Consider the following 17,692-nt stretch of genomic DNA (forward strand, 5'->3'; position numbering starts at 1 on the left):
TACAAACTATAGCACTGAAAAAAAAAAACCAATACAAGTTAGGCACATTGAATCATAGTGCATCAAAATTTTTCAAACAAATTATCGGTTGTTATGAAGTATAACTTATTTAATCCAACTTGCATACATATTTATATATCTACACCAATATAGGGAAATCGATTAATAATTATGCATAATATGGAGTATATGCGTACCTTTGTTTATCCTTGATATATGGCTATAATCAAACGTGCAGGGCTCTTGTATTCGTATTGTATGCTCAATTGGCTAGAGTGGTGTTGCTAACGTGTTGTAAAATAAAGGGAATAACAGAGAAATTAGAGACAGAATAGATAAGCCTTTATCTATGCAATTTATGAGGTATATATATATACAATATAATTAGGGTTTGTTTAAACAAAAACTTTTGTATACATCCGGTTTACACTAATATTAGTGTACATCGAGCAGTATAGGGGTAACTTTAAGCCAATTTAGGATAACTTTTTGCCTTTTTTTGGGTAACTTTGAACATAATATGATTTTTTTTTATAAATTGAACAAGAAAAGTTTTATAAGGGTGATAAAATTACTTTCAATCACTAATAATTGAATTTTAGTTATTTAAAATGTGATTCTTTACCAATAAAACGTAGATTATTTTTATTTGTATTGGGTTACTTTTATACATCTTAGGGTAACTTTTATTCATTTTAGAGGTAACTTTTGATCACTTTAAGAGAGATTTAAAATGGATGTACAATAATTATTGTACACCCGATTTTTTTAAAAGTTTGTGTAAGCAATAATTTAAACTCTAGAACTATCTAGAATATTTTGGAAATATACAAACAGGATATCTGATATCCACACAATTTTTCATAACACTTATTAGTTTTTTTTTTTTTTTTTTTAAAAAAAAATTTGCTTTTAATTGGATACTCATGACCCGACCCGCGAAAAGCGGGTAACGTACCCGCTTTTCGCGGGTCGGGTCATGGGCGTAATATTCTGTTAGTTTCACTCGTCAGTGTCTAAAACCCTTGCAAACCCCTCTTTCGTTGCTCTCGGCCTCTATTCTCAAACGCCATTTTTTCTCTGTTTCACTTCAATTCATACACTCTCTCTCCCCTCAAACTTCTACAGTAATGGCGCCTTTAATCAAGAGGAATCTCAAGAGAAAATCTGGAGAACAACGTCAACATAATAAACCTGTTAAATCTGCTGATGATAAACCTCCTTCTCTTCAATTTGATGATGATGTTCCCGATTTTCCAAGAGGTTTGATTAATTTATCTTCAATTAATTGTTTATTTCGTTGATTTGTTCATCAATTCAATCTTAATTTGTTGAATAATTGTTTATCTAATCTTAATTGGTTGGATAATTGTTTAGGAGGGGGAAGTAGGTTGAGTCGAGAGGAAAGAGATGGGATTAAAGCTGAAGTCGATGAAGAATTTGATACAGAATTAAGGGATTCAAAGAGGACGAAAAGTAAGAAGAAGAAGAATGTTCGTACTACGATTGACGATGATTTTGGTTCGCTTTTTGGTGAGGGGATTTCAGGAAAATTACCTAGGTTTGCAAATAAGATTACTTTTCAGGTATGTTATTAACTTATTAATGTATGCTGTTCTTAGGTTTGTTTTTAAGTAATTGATTTTTTTTTTGGTGTTCCACCCTTTGGGCTAATCCCGATTCGGGATCAGTTTTGAGTGGTTAGGTTCCACTCCCTCCCAATTGTTTTTAAGTAATTGATGATGACCAAATTCAATAACATGGTATTGACATGTTCATAACTAATCAAAATACAATATAATCAAATTGAAGAACAAAAAAAATTAAAACTTTAAAAAAATTAGTAACAGTAGGAGAGAGAGAGAATCTGGGAAGATGCTGGTTTGTCGAATTGAAGCTGAAAAGGTACCGCTCGCTCTGATTCATCGGTTTCCACAAGTAATTCTGCAAAATTTAGAAAGATTAAACCCAGTAATCAGAAAATAATCATTTCTGAAATCCTAATTGATTTTGATTAAGTATAGTAGGATGAATTGATAAGAAATTGCAAATGTTCGAAGAAAAAAAAATGATGATTACATAATTAGTGAAATTAGGTGTTGAAGAAATGCAAATGAAAAAGATTGTTTTTTGTGAAAATACCTGAAGAGAAGAAGAAGAGTGAGTGAGCAAGAAATGAAACTAAAAGGCAAGATTTTGGAGGGTTTAATATGTCGTGCTTCGTATAACGAGACTAAGGCTTGTTTTTGGAGGAGTTGCTATTTGAACCATAACTTCTTTTTTAAACTATTCACTTCCTCATCTTTCTAATCGCAACGATTGTTATTTCTTATGTTATGGTATTGGTTTGATTTAGCTTTGTGTATTGGCATTATGTAATTTTTTGTTTTCGTAATTTGGACTTATTTTTACTATTTAATTTGTATGAAACAGAACATTGCTCCGGGAATGAAGTTATTCGGAGTTGTAGCAGAAGTTAATGAGAAAGATCTTGCTGTAAGCCTTCCTGGTGGCTTACGTGGATTAGTCCGAGCTAGTGAAGCAGTTGAGTCGGCTTTAGTACATAGTATCAAGGTATGGCTATATGAATCTCTTTGGTCTATTTAGTTGTCCCAGACTTGCTCTGTTGGGAGGCAATATAATTGCTTATGTTGTATTTTTGCTTTCTTGTTTGCACCAGGATTTAGAGGGTCATTCCCTCGCTAGCCTATATCATGTGGGCCAGCTCGTGTCATGTGTTGTATTGCAAGTGGATGATGATGATAAGAAAGAGACAGGGAAGAAGAAGGTTTGGCTTTCATCACGTCTTTCTTTATTGCACAAGGGCTACTCTTTGGATGCAGTTCAAGAAGGGATGGTACGCATTACCTTGATTACCTATTTTTTATGAGTTTGATAGTGTCCCTGTTGTATCATATTTTCCACTTTACTAAATAGTTGCACCATATTTTTTTTTCTGCGGTCTATAACGTGTTAGTTTGACCATAAATATCTATAATTGTGCAGTCCAACTATGCAACTGGACCTTAACTATTATCTATAATTTTACTGCTACCTGTAAAATCAAATTCATGAAAAAGAATTTTAGTTTGGTAGAGGTCCGGTGAAGACAACAGGACCTTAACCAACTATGCAATCCTCTGCTGAAAATCAAATGCCACTGCTAGTATAACTATTGCCTCATAGTGTTGCTTAATGCATTTATTTTATGAGGTATTGTTTTGAGACCATTGCATACATTATTTATAAAGGTTCGTGTATGTACTAATGTATTTATTCTATTTCTGGTTGGTTCCAAATGTATTTTCTCATAGCCTGGTCCGAATTGGTTGTCACTTCATGTGCTGCGTATCCAATAGTTGTGTCATGTGAGAACTTGAGATGTCGTTTTTATCCATGCAGTTACCTTATCCATCCTTAATTTTTTGTGACTATTGACTTTTATCATTGTTAACAGATTTTGACCGCAAATGTGAAAAGCATTGAAGATCATGGTTACATTCTCGACTTTGGGGTGTCCTCTTTTACTGGATTTTTTCCAAAGAAAAGTAATGAAGGTTGGTCTAGTGATATTTTTTTCATACATTTCATGGACATTAGGACAATTATAGTCTTGGGTTACTAAGGATTTTTGCCAAATTTAGTGTTTCCAATGCTCCCAAAATTTTCTCCTTTATATATTATTTTCTTCTTAAATCAACTCTTTTATTCCTCATAAAAACCGTCTCTCATTTTTCTTTTTTGTTAGTGTTAGCTGTGTAAGAACTAAGAAGGCTTAGGGGGCAAAAAAGGGGATATAGTACTTAGACTGCCAAGAAGTATTACAAAAGCAGAGGACTTTGTGCTTTCCTATGCTATTCTTTCAGGGCATAATCTTCATTTATTTCAGATGCCTGAAAGACTTGTCTTGGTTTTCTTTCTATAATGAATTATGATTTTTTTTTTGCAGATGCCAAGTTGACTCCAGGGCAACTTGTGCAGGGAGTAGTTAAAAAAATTGATAAAGTTCGTAAAGTACTTTATCTGTCTACTGATAGAGACATTGTGTCTAAATGTGTGGTAAGACCTTGTGATTTGGTGCTCCCTATTGTCTAATAGATTGGATTTTCTTTTGTGACTTTTTTATTTGACAATTTTTCGTTTTGAAATTTGTTTGCAGATGAAAGATCTTAAGGGTATCTCACTTGATCTTCTTGTTCCTGGCATGATGGTTGATGCTCGAATACAGTCTACTCTTGAAAATGGGATCATGTTATCATTTCTAACTTATTTTACTGGAACTGTATGTATCTTCAATTCTCTTTCATTTAGAACTTCACTGAAGTATTAATTTTTTGTCTAAAGCAACCTACTTTTCCTTATACAGGTTGATATATTTCACCTACAGAATGCATTTCCTTCATCTAACTGGAAAAAGCAATATGAGAAAAACAAAAAGGTAAGACTTAAAAGCCATTTTGTTTTTCATATGCTTCTTTTATGCGCCCTCTGGCTTTATTTTCTTTGTTTCAGTTTCTTAAAATCTACTCACCTCCTACCTTTTTTTTTGATTCACTTGGGCATTTTTTTTGTAGTTGACTTTTAATTTCACATGAATCATACATGAACACAATTTGATTAACCAAGCTCTTCTAAGGCCTCATGTACATATTTGCAAAATAATAGATATTTGTCTAGTAGTAATTGTCTATGCATGTTAAAAATCCCAAATGACTTTTAAGTTTGTATGTTCAGTTTTAGATGTGCTACCGGTACTATAGCCATCCCCTACCACCTTGATGTAGGCAATCTTTGTGGTATATTGCAAGATTTTTCCAATGAACTTTTTTAAATACAGTTTCACGTATACCTCTTCCAGTCTCAAGAATTGGTTATATTTTTATTTATGTTATGTTTAATTTGATAAATCCAATATTTTATTAACGAAGGATCCTCCATATATGCAGGTTAATGCCCGAATCCTCTTCATTGATCCGTCTAGTCGGGCTGTTGGGTTGACGATGAATCCTCATCTTCTTCTCAACAAGGCTCCTCCTTCGGTAAGTCATTATGTAGCTTCTTTTGAAGTAGTTATTGTGTAAAATTTAGGCTAATGCAAATGTAGGATGCTATCTGGCTGTTCAGCGTTTGAATTTGCGATATAATGTTTGGCTTGTTTCCAAACAAGTTCTTAAATTCTATATCTCTAATTACTGGATTCTTGGTAAGATAACTAATCATAATTAAAGTGCATGTGACCTTGCCTATTGTTGTTCTGCCTTTTTTTTTGCTGTTTGACTAAAAACTTCTGTAGTTCTAGTGCTCCGATTAGTCTGATACATGTAATGATCAGGAGTATACTTGTAAATGGGAAAAGTGTTGGATGGGCTCACCATAAGTTTGGTGAGATGGTCCAGTGCAAACAGAACAACACAAGCTAACTTATGCTGACTTGACAAACTTCTAACCCTTTCAACACTCAGCAGCAAGCAATTTATTTTTATTTCTTCCACTGCCCTCTCACTCAGTCATTCAGTGACATCTCTCTGACTTTCTTCCTTTTCTATACTGCTAAAACTCATCCTTTGTTGAGGGAGAGAGAGAGAGAGAGACAAGATAAGCAAGAGCAAGGAAATAACAAGGACTTTCATCTGGGATTTGGGGATTGTAAAGATGGTGATTGTGGTGGTAGCAAGGGAGGTATTGGTATTATGGTGTGGTGTTGGTGGTTTAATGAGTGAGGGAGAGGTAGCCAAACACATACAACCTTTTTGATTAAAAGTTACAGATCTGGAGTCAGAGTCTCTATATCTTTGTTTCCATCTCATATCTAGCAATTTTTAGCCATTGTTCATGACTCTTGGGTTAGATTCATCCGCCAAAAATGGTCTTGTTGTGAGTGAAAGCCAATGACAGTTATCTGAAGCTCAGAGATGCAGGAATTTTAAATTATGTTGATTTTATCTAAGTAAGCTGGAATAAATTAATTATTAACACAGGGATTTGGGAGTAAATGGATCTGCTTTTCCCAAAACTAAGGTTGATGTTAGTGACATTGTGATAAATTTGAAATATTGTAACCGAAAGCTAAACAGTGTTAACAGTCACTATAACTACTGAAGATGAAGTAAATAGTTAGCATTGGCATCTCAATGTAGCCTGTACTACGTGGACGAGGGTTTGATGATTTTGTTGGCCAACTCTTACATTCTTAATGTTTTTGTGAAATTTCATTTGTAACTTGCTTCTTTTTGCCTGCTTTCAATCTTTTGCACTAATGTACTAGGTTTGGCATGAAAAAAAACGTTGAGTTTTGCTAATTGGTTAAATTTAGAGTGATTGTTTTCAGAATTTTATACATATATCAAGAGGTAGAAATTTATAGCATCTTCTTTGCCAAGATTTACAGAGTTGAATTCTTTTCGGAATGGACCAGTGTAGGATTTGTTATGATGTTTATAAACATTTTTTATATGAGTTTGTTTATTGAATTTTGTATCTGATATGCAGCATGTCAGGACAGGAGAGATATATGAACACTCTAAAGTAATCAGAGTAGATAAAGATTGGGGCCTTTTGCTTGAAATCCCTTCGTCTCCAGCTCCCACACCTGCATATGTGACTGTATGTATTTCTTTTTCCTTATCTTTCTAAAAGCTATCTATGTATACATTGGATGCCAAGGGTGATTCATTTCTACAGATTTCTGATGTGGCTGATAAAGACGTCCATAAGCTTGAGAAGTCTTATAGAGAAGGGATTGATGTTCGAGTAAGAATACTTGGGTTTAGGCACTTAGAAGGGCTTGCAATGGGTGTCTTGAAGGTTTGATTTTATCTTTTTGGCTTACATGCTCTTATCCAAATAAAGAAGAATTTTGGTTGCTGTAATTGATTTTGTTCTTACATTTTAATACCATGTGCTAGATATGATTGTCATTATATTGGCTGAAGTATCTTATCATGATTAGGGGACTATAGGCATGTGCTCAACTGCTCAAGTAGTTTCTATTCCTATTTTTTTTCTTTAAATAAAAAGTAGTTTCTATTCCTAGTTCTGTAATGTACTGTTTCTCATTCTCATTGGCTCATTGCCCAATTAGCTGCAAAAAAAGTGTTTTTCAAGGTTTTCTTCTACAATCCTATGAATCCAAAAACTTGTGTATATAAATTTATAAAATGACAGACAAAATGCACGTTTCACTCATAATGGAACAAGGGAATATTTGAAACTTTGAATGGAAGATAAATTATTGGGATACTTCAATGTAGGTTAAGTTCAAGAAAAATAGAAAGCTGAAATCTGTTGTAGGCATTCCATTCAATTTCTTTAGCTAAATAACCAATTGAAAACATTTCATCTTCGTGTGATGTCTTAATAATACGGTGTTTTAACACTGAAAGTATTACAATTGTGCTGAAAGACAACTTATGACCACACTCTCACCTCCACTGATATTATGAGCAATTAATTGTCAATCAAGATGGTACTTTTAGCTCCTTTAATCAAGCATCTCTAGAGGTGTTTTATGTTTTATCTTGCGTCTGTTATTTCTTGTCATGCATGGTGATGGGAATCATACATGTCTTCTACGAAGTTTGGAAAAATAAGCAGATATGCATGTCTAATATATGCCTAGAATATGAATGGTGTTGGATCTTTACATTAATAACCTTTTTGGCAAGTTGGTTTGGTTAACATAGGAAGCACGAATTTATGATTTATGGGAATTATATTCCATAATCAAATTTATTGGAAATTTATAAAATTGTTTGATTAGTACCAGGGAAAGTAACTTCCCGTAGAAATTTCTACTTACCTAGGGGAGTCTAGGTAAGTAAACTACTACATATTGTGGGGTCTAGGTAAGTAGATTCTTACATATTCCTAGGAAGTTCCACTTTCCCCATTTCACCAAATTTCACAACCAAACAACTCACCTATTTTGCATTTCCTAGGAACTCTCACTTACTATGTTTTTTATGTAAACCAAAGAAGCACTAAATGGTGCAATTTGCTTTTAAGAAAATGGAGGAAGTATTAGATAACCTTAAAATATATAGAAAATAACCACTGATGATGACTAAGAATGATTGATCTTTGTCATATACTTGATAAACCAAATGAATGAGTGAAGAATATATAATAGATTAATAGAAAGAAAAAAGGATTGCCAAAAATTGGGGATTGGAAACTAACAAAGAAAAGCAGAAAACTGGGTGAAAACCACTAATGATGAGTTAAACTTCTGAACAATGATTGTTCTGTGTCACACACCTGATAAACCGAATGAGTGAAAAGTATGTGATAGAAAGAAAACAGGAATGCAAAAATTTGGGAATTCGGAAATAACAAAGAAAAGCTGATAACTGGGTTAGACAGAAGAAAGTGAAAAAAAGGTTGCTGCAAAGTGAGGGGAATAAAAATGCTGAAAGTTAATTTGGCACCATCATATGACCACAGTGACTTATTGGCATTTCTAAAACTTCATAGTGTTTTGCAGAATTTATGATGAATAGTTGTACTCTCACAATATTGCTAGCTGAGTTTATCGTCCCTGGAGATTGGGACCAAGATTTTCCCTTAATATTGGGAAATATTTGGCATATTCCGTATAATATATCTGCTATTGTGTGGTTGTTATGTCTCCCCAAGAATAATTTGATTTAACTTTTTCCGTTTTCCTTCTTTCTGAGCAGGCTAGTGCATTTGAAGGTGCAGTCTTTACTCACGCAGATGTTAAGCCTGGGATGGTAGTGAAGGCTAAAGTTATTGCCGTCAACAGTTCGGGTGCTTTTGTGCAATTTCCCAGTGGTGTCAAGGCACATTGTCCTCTACCACATATGTCTGAATATGATATTGACAAGCCTCGCAAAAAATTTAAGGTGTTATCCATTGTGCTCTATGATATACTTTCAACGGATTAAAACAATGCTTAGGCCTTGGAATGCTGCATATTTTCCTTTATCCAATATGACTTTAATAAAGTACAATTTTCTGTCACATGGTAGTGAAATTATATACTGCTAAAGTAACATGTCAATTAATTAATGGTGTGAACATAATTTTCCAAAGTATGTTGTAGATCATGTTTAGTAATATAAGGGGGAGCATGATGATTAATATATTTTATCCATGTATGTGGCTTGGGTATGGGACAGTTGGACCTCTTGGCAATGCAGATTCTGGGAGCTGTATTTTTTAAGCATCCTTTTTCTTGGAACAGGCTGTATTCATTGTGCTGGATCAACTAGGTTTACTCCAGTTCTCCAGATCTCTCATGGGGTATTTGCGCCCTAACTGGTGCAATAGTTCATAAAGGAAATCATATGATGAGATGCGGCTGCCCTTTTAGTGTTGTGAATATCTAGGAAAGGGTATTTGAGGGCATCATCTCTAGTTGGGAATCTGCATGGAACAGAGTGGTGGTTTCTTTTTTAGGCTAAAATGATATTTCTTGAAATTTGTTATCCAATATTTATTTAATTTTGTTATATAAGGGCCCTCGGTTGTCTTTGATATGCTTTACATTGGGGGGTGGGAGTGTAAATTGTAATGGGCGCACAAATCAATGAGCCCTATGTGATAAGGAGAAGATAGAGAAATCCAAAATTTTTTGTTGCCATTGAAAAGAATAAAGTAGTATCTACCCTTTGAAATATTTTTTTCCGAATTTTATTTATTTATTTTTCAAATGTTATTGATGTTGTGCAGGTTGGGGCGGAGCTAGTCTTTCGTGTTCTTGGTTGCAAGTCAAAGAGAATAACGCTTACTCATAAGAAAACACTTGTGAGTTCCTTCTTTTTCCTTTTGAAGGTCTAATTATTATATAAATATTTTTGCAATTTCTAGTGTGAAGATGGCAGCATGGCACCATTGGTTGCCATCATAACTGTGGTTCTTGCCATTCTTGGAAGCTTAATTTTGCAAGCTGAAAATTAGATATATGAGTCTGTTTTCCATATATCTAATTGTCATTTTGCCTTATGTGTGTCTTTTTATTTGTAAAGAGAAGAGGGAGTGTTGCTAAAAAAATGTCAATTTTACAATGACTTTTTTTCAACCGTTTCTTTTTTTAATTGCTAAGGAATAGCAAGTTTTGAATTATTTTAAGTGATGTAAGTCTGAGGAAAATCTTTTCTGTTATGTAAATTTGCTTGTATTACCATGCTTGGGGATTCTAATAACTCATTCTAACAGACAGTACGGTAGTATAGGTAGTGCAAAGTTTGCAGTGATGTGATTTTAGATCACTCGTTACTCGACATTTTATACAAGTTAAATTTGCAATCTTTACATCACGGAATGCTCTTGAACATACATATGTGTACACTTTTTAAACATATTATAACCAAATCTATCATAATATGTTTTTTTTATTTTTTTTTTTATTATTTTTTTTAAATATCCCTAGCTTTATACAACTCTTTCACTGTTCTGCTGGTTTTTTTTCCCCCCTCTGCTTCTCCTGTCCCTTTCGTGTCTTATGTTAAGCTTGGCTTGCTTCAGGTGAAATCAAAGCTTAGCATTCTTAGTTCTTATACTGATGCAACCGAAGGATTAGTGACCCATGGATGGATTTCGAAGATTGATTTGCTTGGATGCTTTGTCCGATTTTACAATGGAGTACACGGATTTGCCCCTAGGTAATAGTTTTTTCATTTTATTTTATTTTAATGATATGATCTCATTCTATGTTCTTGATTTTGTGTAAATTTCAGCTATGTTCTTGTTAAAATGCGATTACTTTGCTTATTTCTGTCACATTAAATGTTATGGTTGGTGGTGTACAGAAGTAATATGAAGTATTTGCTGATTGGATTCGGTTTTTACTCTTGATAACATTCTAATGGCGAATGGAATGCCGACATTATTATCTGTCTTAAATTGCCCTTGAATTTTGTAATTGAATAAGACCCTTCTTCGTGAAGGATGCCCGATCCATTTGTAAACAGGTTATCGGTGATAGAGATATTACATGTCATTGCTAATCCATTTGTTAACAGGTTATTGATAATTGAGACATGACATTGCTCTTCTTTGAGTAGTCTGTCATATCTTTTATTGAATCATGTCAATTATTGAGTGCCCTGTAACTTATAATTTCTCCAAATTTGTACATTCATTTACGAAAACAGCTCCCCTGTTTACCTATTGATTGATTGTACCTGTTTGTTCTAACCTTTGCTGATGCTAGGGTTTTCTGGTTATTCTTTATATTATCATTTGTTAATTTGGGGGATGATCCTTCAATTTTATTTTGACAAAGCTTCTAGAAATAAAGGGATATTACTCAATGTGCAGACCTGCTTGGACTGTCCAAGCTTCTGGATCATGTCATCATGCTCTATATATATTGACATTGCTAATTAAAATAATAGTCATGAAATCTTTATTAAAATATTCTGTTGATCATATATTGACAAATATGGCTAGTATTGAGGCAAAAATAAAAGTAAAAGTATCAAATGCTCAGTCTTTGGATTTTAAGATCATAATAAGCTTGATCATTTTCTTGTCTTCCATTTACCTTTTATACACTGTTATAGTACGCTAACTCATCCTCTATGAGCATAGCTCTTCTTTTCTCGCTGATAAGATTATTCTTATCTTTATCGTCTTTGATCTAGATCGATCTCATTGCTCCTGTTTTCTCTATATGTGCATCTCAATGGTGCTGATGTTTTTTTTTTCTTTTTTTTTTTTGCTTCCATGAACTTGTAGGTGATGTCTGTTTGATGGATAGGTTTCAACTATGCTAATTTTTATTCGTACTTGAGTTTCACTGATCAGTAATTAAGTATTTGTTCTTATTACAGATCTGAGCTTGGTCTAGAGCCAAGATGTGACACAACCGCAAGTTACCATGTCGGGCAAGTAGTTAAATGCAGAGTAACAAGTTCATGTCATGCTTCACATCGTATCAATCTTAGCTTTATCATTTCACCTACAAAGGTTTCGGAGGATGACGCAGTCAAGTTGGGTAGCGTGGTATCCGGAGTGGTTGAGCTTGTCATGCCCAATGCCATATATTTACATGTAAATGTAAAAGGAAACATGAAAGGAACAGTATATATTGAACATTTAGCTGACCATCAGAGGCAGTCTGTGCAGCTGAAGTCAGTCTTGAAGCCTGGGCATGAACTTTCTCAGTTGCTGGTTCTAGATATTGAAGGACACAATTTAATACTTAGTGCAAAATATTCTCTTATTCATGCTATACCACATCTTCCTGCTGATACTTCACAAATTACTCTGAACTCTGTGATCAATGGATATGTATGTAACTTAATTGAAACTGGATGTTTTGTCCGATTTCTTGGTCGTCTGACCGGCTTCTCCCCAAGGAAAAAGGCACTAGATGACAGAAACACTAATCTTTCTGAAGCCTTTTTTGTTGGGCAGTCTGTACGCTGCAATATTCTTGAATTTAACAATGAAAGTGATCGCTTAACATTGTCACTGAAGCAGTCCCATTGCTCATCTACTGATACTTCCTTCCTCCAATCATATTTCTCAACGGAGGAGAAAATTGCTGCACTTCAAGTGTCTAATTTAAATAGCTCTGAGTTGGATTGGCCACAAAATTTGAATGTGGGATCTGTAGTTGAGGGTAGAATCAATGAAGCAAAGGATTTTGGGGTTGTTATCAGCTTTGAGAAGTATAGTGATGTTTTTGGTTTTATTTCGCAGCATCAAATGGGTGGGAAGACTCTAGAAACTGGCTCCACTGTAAGAGCTGTAGTTCTTGATGTTTCTAAGTCAGAACGCCTAGTTGACCTGACTTTGAAGCCAGAATTTGTTGAGAAATCTGAAAGAAATGCTTGTGCAGCTACTGTAGCTAAGAAGAAACGGAAAAGAGAATCCAAGGAATTCAAATTGCATGAAACAGTAAAAGCTGTAGTTGAAGTAGTAAAAGAGGATTACTTGGTACTTTCTTTACCAGAACATAATTATTCTGTTGGATATGCAGCGGTAACTGATTATAATATGCAAAGGTTACGACGGAAGCAGTTCTCCACTGGGGAAACAGTTGTTGCAACTATCATGGCACTTCCAAGTGATTTAACAGCTGGGAGATTACTTCTGCTTCTTGAATCCTGTAATGGGTCTTTGGAGACTTCAATTTCGAAGAAGGCTAAGAAGAGGTCTGGCTATGATATTGGCTCTCTGGTCCATGCAGAGATTACAGATATTAAACCTCTTGAGATGTGGTTAAAGTTTGGGATGGGATTTCGTGGTAGAGTTCACATTGCGGAGGTAAATGATGAGATTGGTGTGGAAGATCCCTTTTCTGCGTATAAAGTGGGGCAGACATTGACTGCCAGGATTGTTGCGAATAGTGTGAAGCCAGTGAACAACAAAAAAGGCAGCCCATGGGAACTGTCTCTCAAACCATCAATTCTGTCAGGTGAGCTGGCACTATCTCCTCATTGTGCTTAAATTAACTTTTCTTCATTTTCTACCAAATCTGAACTTAATTTAATTTGATAATTGTGAAGAGAACTTATGTCCTATTGTTAGATGTAGAGGTGCAGTTTAATTTTCATTAGCCACTAGCACATCCATTAAATACTACCTCCGTTAATTTATTATGTGCAACTTTGGAATATTTTATATCTCACAAATAATACCCCAAAGTTGCACATAATAATTAACGGAGGTAGTAAGTATCAAATACTGTGGACTAAGACTAACAATATGTTGTTTCAAGGAATGGGTGTAATAAGTTTTTCAGCACAAAATAGAATAATGTATTCTCTAATGGGATGTAGAAAGGCATTCAATTATTTTCCAATGATTTGTGTATGTTGCTTGTTATTAAATATGTACTACCGTGTTCATCCTCTGCTTTTCACCCTTCCTAAAGTTTCATTTTAATACTGTGTTCAGGCTCTACTGAGATTGAGAAGATGCAAATGGCTGAGGATTTCAACTTCACTGTAGGACAGCATGTCAGTGGCTATGTCTATAAAGTTGATAAAGAGTGGGTCTGGTTAGCAGTCTCTCGACAAGTGAAGGCTAAGCTATTTATTCTCGACAGTGCATGTGAACCTAGTGACCTTGAGAATTTTCAGAAACGTTTCAGGTTGGGGGCTGCTCTCTCTGGGTACATATTGAGTATGAACCGTGAATGGAAGTCTCTGCGTTTAGTCATGCGTTCATTTTCTGCTATCTCCAATGGATTAGAAAGTTCTGCATCAGATGAGAAGGAAGTGTGTCATATTCACAATGGAGATGTTCTTGGTGGTAGAGTGTGGAAGATTCTTCCTGGTGTCGGTGGCATTCTTGTGCAGATAGGACCCCATATATATGGTAAAGTTCACTACACTGAACTTGCTGATCCCCCGGTATCTGATCCCTTGTCTGGCTATAATGAAGGTCAATTTGTTAAATGTAAAGTCTTAGAAATCAACTACTTAGCTAACAGTTCTGTCCATATTGATTTATCATTTCGCATCTTTGAGGATACTATAAATGGAGACTCTCGTAGCAATTGTATTCAGAAGATTGGAGACCTTCAGCCTGATATGGTGGTGAATGGTTATGTTAAGAGTGTTACTCCAAAGGGCTGCTTCATTTTGCTTTCCAGGAATATAGATGCAATGATCAAGGTTTCTAACTTGTCTGATGGATATGTTGAGGATCCTGTAAAAGAATTTCCTGTTGGTAAACTTGTAAAGGGGAAAATTCTATCTGTGGAACCTTTATCAAAGCGTGTTGAAGTTACTCTGAAGGCGGATAATAAGAATAGCAGATCCGAGTTGAGTAATTTTGGTAGTCTGAATGTTGGTGATGTTGTAAGGGGCAGGATCAAACGGGTTGAGTCATTTGGTCTCTTTATTGTTATTGATAATGTAAACTTGGTTGGATTATGTCACGTGTCAGAGATTTCTGATGATCATGTTGATGATCTTGACGACCAATTTAAAGCAGGAGAGAGGGTAACTGCAAAAGTTTTAAAAGTGGATGTGGAAAGACACCGCATATCACTTGGAATGAAGTCTTCATATTTTGAAGATGAAGACCATGGAAATAATGAAATGGATGTTGATTCAGTTGATAACTCTATAACTCTGGTAAATGCCAAGGTTGACATGCCTCAAGTTGAATATTCTGATTCTACATTTGAACTTGAAGATGAATCAGCTCTTATCCAAGTGGAATCAAGGGCATCTGTGCCTCCTCTAGAGGTTACTCTTGATGACATGGAGGATGATGAGATGTTTGACCAACTAGACAACAAGGAAACAATTGCTAATGGTTCCAATGCTATTGATGAAAAGAGCAACAGGCAGGCTAAGAAAAAAGCAAAGGAAGAGAAGGAACAACAAATCAGGGCTGCTGAACAACGTTTGCTTGAGGTTGATATTCCTAGAACTAGCGATGAGTTTGAGAAAGCAGTTAGAAGCTCTCCAAACAGCAGCTTCGTCTGGATAAAATACATGCAATTTATGCTTTCTATGGCTGATGTTGAGGGAGCCCGTTCTGTGGCTGAAAGGTGATAAATATCTCTGATTTTCATGGCTTAAATTAATGATGCTTTAATTCCAGTGCAGTTATTGTTTTATCTATAATACCTTCTGATTGATAGACCATATGTCTCATGTTTATAGGGCCTTGAAAACAATCAAAATCACTTGTGAAACAGAGAAGCTGAACGTTTGGGTCGCATACCTTAATCTGGAAAATCAGTATGGGAATCCTCCGAGGTACTTATTTTCATGATTTTTTGATTTTCTATTTATCTTTGTCCCTTCATTATTCATGCCTTCTAACTCTGATGGCCTCTCAGGAGGCAGTAGTGAGACTATTTCAAAGAGCACTGCAGTTCTGTGATCACCTAAAATTGCATTTGGAGCTATTAGGATTGTATGAAAGGACAGAGCAGCATAAATTGGCTAATGAGCTTCTTGACAAAATGGTTAAAAAGTTTAAACAGTCATGCGAGGTATGTCTTTAATTTTCGCTTGCCTTGTTTAATGGGTTTAGAGGGAATGAAAGGGTTGATTAGATAAATTGAATAGAAGAGGGAAGGTGATAGTGGTGTGATGGTAGGGGTATTATTGCCCTTATCTTGGGAGTGAGTGGGTGACGTATTACACTGGAAATGGTGGGTAACTATTCCTTTACCCCTTCCTCAACCACCAACACTCACACCCATCTTCTCTATATTATTACCTCCTTTATATTTATGTTCCCAAAACAGGAGGATAATTTGGTTCAAATGTTGACTCTGATATTTAGGTATGGCTGAGGCGAATTCAATGGTTTTTGAAGCAAAATCCAGAAGAAGTTGATAAGATGATGAATCGTGCTCTTCTATCTCTCCCAAAGCATGAACATATACAATTTCTTTCACAAGTTGCTATCCTTCAGTTCAAGATTGGGGTTCCTGATAAAGCCCGCTCTATATTTGAGAAAATGTTGCGTGAATACCCAAAGAGAAGAGACCTGTGGAGTGTTTATCTTGATCAGGTAATAATTGCTAACCTTTTCTAGTTTTATAACATTTCTTTCACACTCAACTTTACAACTAACGTTCTTTGCATTTTCATTGTACAGGAAATTCGATTGGGTGACGTTGACATTATACGTGCATTGTTTGAAAGAGCAACGAGTTTGAGCCTTCCTGCAAAGAAGATGAAGGTTCAGTCATCTTCTTTCTTTAATGTCCGTGTACTTTTGTGTGATCTTTGCTCATTGTTTTCTTTATCTCTTATATTTTATTGCAGTTCTTGTTCAAGAAGTATCACAAATATGAGAAGTCACTTGGTGATGAAAACCGGGCTCAGTATGTTATTAAGAAGGCCAAGGAATACGCAGAGACATCTGCAATATGACATTGACTGTTCTGTGCTGTTTTTGTTCATCTTTCTTCCCATGTTCCCTATTGTTAGTAGGGGGACATTCCCAGTCTTGTAATGTAGCATCTCTTACTAAGAGGACCTAGGCGCCCGATTGCCGTCGTTATAATCCCCATGTACGGCAGACGTTTGACCAACATGATTGTTGAGTGGTGTTTTAACGCACATGGTAGAGACACTGATCTTGGCAGTTGGGTAAAAAGTGATCTCAGTCATGCCCAACCCCCCCCCCCCCCCCCCTCCTCCTCCTCCTCCTCCTTTCTTCAAGGTATCTCTCGTTTTACATTGAATGTTGCATGATCATAATGAAAACTTTGTTTTACTTTGACCTCAGTACCCATTGTTAATTTGTGTTGTGGTAAAATTGCAATCATAAGATCGTAAGTTCGTACCTCATAATGCAACATATGACACTTATGACAGGAGGTCGGCTCCACCCAACACAGTGCTGGACCAACACAGGGGTAAGGAGGTCATTTTCACATTAAATGAAAGTATTGTGGTTGTATTGACATTGTTCATACATATATTTATACAACTATAAGAGAATTATCTACTCGTTTCATTATGTATATTCCGTTGGTCATCTTCCCTAATTTAATTTGATTTCCCGCTTTATTCTCTCTCCTCAATGCTTCCTCTTCTAAGCCACCATTAATGGCCTTGCTCTACCACCAAATTCTTGCCCGTTCCCCCTCCCATCAACTTGCTGCCCTTCTTTCTTCCCTTTTTCATTTTTCTTCTTTTCGACCACCCAGCCGTTTTCTGGGTTTTCGATGACGGGTGGGTTTTGAAGATGGGTTTTTTGGTTGTGTGGATGGCCTAAGGTAGTCGAAATCAAGGAT

At 35.5% G+C, this 17,692-nt stretch overlaps 1 protein-coding gene across 2 annotated transcripts; it reads left to right on the forward strand.

Moving 5' to 3' along the window:
• The first annotated feature begins 1,010 nt into the window (after window positions 1-1,010).
• LOC110719038 (rRNA biogenesis protein RRP5-like) lies at window positions 1,011-17,419 on the forward strand. 2 transcript variants are annotated; one of them, XM_021897951.1, is made up of 21 exons: window positions 1,012-1,263; window positions 1,378-1,586; window positions 2,434-2,574; window positions 2,681-2,857; window positions 3,458-3,557; window positions 3,950-4,059; window positions 4,160-4,282; window positions 4,367-4,438; window positions 4,947-5,039; window positions 6,490-6,603; window positions 6,682-6,804; window positions 8,679-8,864; window positions 9,694-9,768; window positions 10,489-10,625; window positions 11,799-13,390; window positions 13,873-15,481; window positions 15,597-15,685; window positions 15,768-15,931; window positions 16,228-16,458; window positions 16,546-16,629; window positions 16,716-17,419. In XM_021897951.1, exons 1-21 carry the CDS (start codon window positions 1,131-1,133, stop codon window positions 16,821-16,823), a joined length of 5,670 nt encoding a protein of 1,889 aa, XP_021753643.1. In that variant the 5' UTR covers window positions 1,012-1,130; the 3' UTR covers window positions 16,824-17,419. The 2 variants fall into 2 exon arrangements, with proteins under 2 accessions (XP_021753642.1, XP_021753643.1); XM_021897950.1 differs by lacking the exons at window positions 16,228-16,458; window positions 16,546-16,629; window positions 16,716-17,419 and having other exon boundaries at window positions 1,011-1,263; window positions 15,597-15,692; window positions 15,776-15,931.
• Window positions 17,420-17,692: the final 273 nt, after the last annotated feature.

This window comes from Chenopodium quinoa, unplaced genomic scaffold (genome assembly GCF_001683475.1).
Source record: "Chenopodium quinoa cultivar QQ74 unplaced genomic scaffold, ASM168347v1, whole genome shotgun sequence".
Lineage (NCBI taxonomy): Eukaryota > Viridiplantae > Streptophyta > Magnoliopsida > Caryophyllales > Amaranthaceae > Chenopodium > Chenopodium quinoa.